We start from the raw sequence: 3,261 nt of genomic DNA, 5'->3' as shown, positions 1-3,261 counted from the left end.
CCGTCCGGCTCTGTGACCGGTGCCCCGTGGGGACCAGGTGCCCCTGTCCTGCTCGGTGACCGGTGCCCCGTGGGGACCAGGCGCCCCTGTCCTGCTCAGTGACCGGTGCCCCGTGGGGACCAGGTGCCTTGTCCTGCTCCACGTCCAGCTTTCCTGAGTCGGCTGAAGGCACAGCCCCTCGGAAAGACCCGGGTGCTCTCTACTCAGACATGGGCAGCACGCGCTGTCGGGGACGAGGGCGGTAACAGTGGGCGCCCGGTGGCAGACAGCCTGGGTGCCCATGAAAAGCACCTGGGACGTCTGCTGACGAGAAAGACCAGACACGCTGCTGCTGTGACCTCAGCGGAGACAGGCGGAGCCTCAGGGAGAGCCAGGCGCGACCGGGGCGGGACCTGCCACCAGGGACCCTGGGGCCAGTGAGGGAGGTGAGCTGCCAGGTGCAACGGAGTCTCCTGAGAGCACATCCCAGAACGGATTCACTCTGCAAATGCACATTCACCCAAGAATCTAGTCACAGTTCTGTGCTCCCCTGCGACGAAGAAGCCCGAACCTGAACAGAATCTCTGTGAGCTTATTTGAGCCAAACTGATGACAAGGCTGGGGAGCAGGGTCTCAGCGGACTGGGCAAGTGCTCAGGGGCACGGCAGGTCTGTGAGCCACACCGGGGAACCGAGCTTGCATGCTGCTGCCCGGCTCTGGCTTTCTGGGCGGGTGTGGTCCCTGGGGCGCCGCTGTGCCCAGTGAGGGGCACCCACCGGCACAGAGATGCCACAGCCACCTCCCTGGTGCCCTCTGCTGGGGGTGAGCGGAGCCCAGTCTCCCAAGGGCCGGGCTCAGTGACTCGGAGAGGCTGGGGGCTCCCGGCCTCGGAACCCAGCCAGGCCAGTCCGCCTCACAGGTGAGGACCTGAGCCATTCATTACACGGGGGCGAAGGACCGGACCCTGGAAACGTCACACACGACGGGCGGGCGAGAGCGAGCCGGTCTGCACGCGCAGGTCTGCTGCTCCGCTGCCCCGCGCGCCTTTGGAGGCACCCTCTCCGGTCGCTCTGACATCGGGGCGGGTTTTTGTGGAAGAGACTGGGCGTCAGGGCTCAGACCAGACTTTCCCACAGGACTGAGCCAAGTGCAGTCTCCCACCGAATGGAAAGGAAAACTCCGTCCTGAGCTGAGGGTCTGAACCCAGGCAGCACCCAGCTGCCCGGCCGGCCAGGTGGGTTGCTACGCGGCTCCCCTCCTGCTGTCACACCAGCCAGCCCTGTCGCAGCTGCAGCGCTTGGCTGCCGAAGGGACGCAGGAACTTCACGTGCGTTCCAGCTGCTACCTCCCCTACCTGGCCAGCTGCTCGGGGCGGGGCGGGGCGGGCAGACAGAGAGCCGGGCTCTCCAGGAAGCGCTCAATTAGGGAGGTGCCCATGCCCCGGGGTCCTGCAGCCTCGCGTTCCCAGCGGGCTCCGCAGCCGGGCGGGAGGGGGAGAGTTGTGGTCGGTTTTTTTTCCTGTTGCCTGGCTGCTGACCCCCCACAGGAAGATAACGGACCAGCCGGGGGCGGAGCAGCTCACACACATGCCTGGCTGCGCCGATCACTCATCATATAAGGAGCGGAGCCAGCGCCTGGATCCGGACACGCAGCTCTGGGCAGAGAAAGACGAGCGACTCTGATCCCGGTAACCCAGCCCAGCGAGCAGGGTCCAGGCCGGCTCAGGGACAGCTCCCGCAGGACGGGGCCGCCGCTGCCCGGAGCACAGCACAGCCCCGCGGATGGACCCTGAGCCCAGCGGCTGAGCCCGGCGTCCGTCCCACGCGCCCGGCGGCCTGCTGAGCGGCGGGGGTCAGCGCGGCCGCAGGCATGGGGCAGCTCGTGTTCCTCACGCTGAGCTGGGATCTGGTCCCGGCCTCCGCCCACAGCCTCCACAGGACCATGGACGGCGTGGGGCGGCGGCAGTACCAGGTGCAGCACGGCGCCTGCAGCTACACCTTCCTGCTGCCCGAGACCGACAACTGCCGCCCGCCCGCCGGCTCCTACATGTCCAACGCGGTGCAGAGGGACGCGCCGCTGGACTACGACGACTCGGTGCAGAGGCTGCAGGTGCTGGAGGGCATCATGGAGAACAATACGCAGTGGCTGATGAAGGTAGGGCCGCAGCTCGGGGTTGGGGGCGGGAGAGGGGTCGCCGTGACCACGGGTCAGGACCATGGGTCAGTTCCCCGGGTCCTGGGGGCGTGGGTCCTGGTGAGGGAGGGTATTTGAAAGCGCCTGACTCCACAGCGAGCTCTGCGGGAGGGTCTCCGCGGAGGAGGGGCTCGGGCTGCTGCTTGGGGTTAAGCTCCAGCCCCGGAGGCCGTCCACGCTGGCAGGCGGGTCAGGAAAGCCGTGACAATCCTGCTAATTGCTGATACATAACGGATGAGGAAAGTGCTTTACCAATTTCCTGAATTTATTTACTAAAACGGACTGGGGCTCTTGGTAAATGAGAGGAAATTCACTAACGCAGACCTCACGCTTTTCCGAGCCCTGGCTCCCCCGGGGCTGTCACATTTGAAGATGTTCAGAGCATAGACATGTAGCCCCCTCGCCAGCGCCGCCAGCTGTGAGGGCGGCCCACGGGGGAGGCGCCGGCCGGAGCCCTGCACTTACTCCGGGACAGGGGGCCGTGTTCCCACGCAAACCCGGGCGCTGTTTACTCAGAACCCCGGGGGCTGCGTTCATGGGGGTGTGTGTGCCCGGGTGACTGTCAGCCGGCGCCGCTCCGTCCTCCGCGGGAGGCTGCGGGCAGAGGACACAGGAGCGCACACGCTGGCTCCATTCACAACTTCGCCCCAGAGACGCCCATCCCCGTCAGGCCCGCCTGTCACAGGAACGCTCGCTCAGGCTGCTGGATCCTAATCTCAGCCTCGATCTGGCCCTCATCTGCGTTTCTCATTAACTGGGCCTCCAGAGAGGAAGGGGCCAGGAGCCCAGGGTCTGAATGAATGGGGCACGCATCTCGGCTTCACAGGGAGCAGCGGCTTCGCCTCAAAGAGCAGAAGCAGGAGTGCTGAGCGGCCTGACCCCCGCCCCCCGCCCCGGGGTAACTTCCCTGAGAAGGTCCCTGTCTGCTCTTTTTAAATCGTCTAAAACGCAGACATGGACACGACAGACACCCCTGCCGCCCAGCCCCCTGCTCATGACCCTTCTCTCTGGGACCTGCTCCCAGTCAGCACAGCAGCTCCCTGCACCTCGGGGGGCAGCGCCCACAGCCGGGGTTGGAGCAGAATACCC

General features: G+C 66.1%; 2 protein-coding genes across 3 annotated transcripts in view; one reads left to right on the top strand and one right to left on the bottom strand.

Moving 5' to 3' along the window:
* The window catches only part of MCPH1 (microcephalin 1), a 114,355-nt gene that overhangs the window by 21,043 nt on the left and 90,051 nt on the right, over positions 1 to 3,261 (bottom strand). The window lies entirely within an intron of this gene.
* ANGPT2 (angiopoietin 2) overlaps positions 1,316 to 3,261 on the top strand; it is a 60,208-nt gene continuing 58,262 nt past the window's right edge. The window contains exon 1 of one of the 2 annotated variants that reach the window (XM_006773924.2): positions 1,316 to 2,133. In XM_006773924.2, coding sequence (XP_006773987.1) covers positions 1,849 to 2,133 — 285 coding nt within the window. In that variant the 5' untranslated portion in view covers positions 1,316 to 1,848. The remainder of the gene's footprint in view (positions 2,134 to 3,261) is intronic. The other variant, XM_006773925.2, reaches the window with a different exon arrangement.

Source organism: Myotis davidii, unplaced genomic scaffold (assembly GCF_000327345.1).
Source record: "Myotis davidii unplaced genomic scaffold, ASM32734v1 scaffold807, whole genome shotgun sequence".
NCBI lineage: Eukaryota > Metazoa > Chordata > Mammalia > Chiroptera > Vespertilionidae > Myotis > Myotis davidii.
This window is presented reverse-complemented; position numbering and strand designations above follow the sequence as displayed.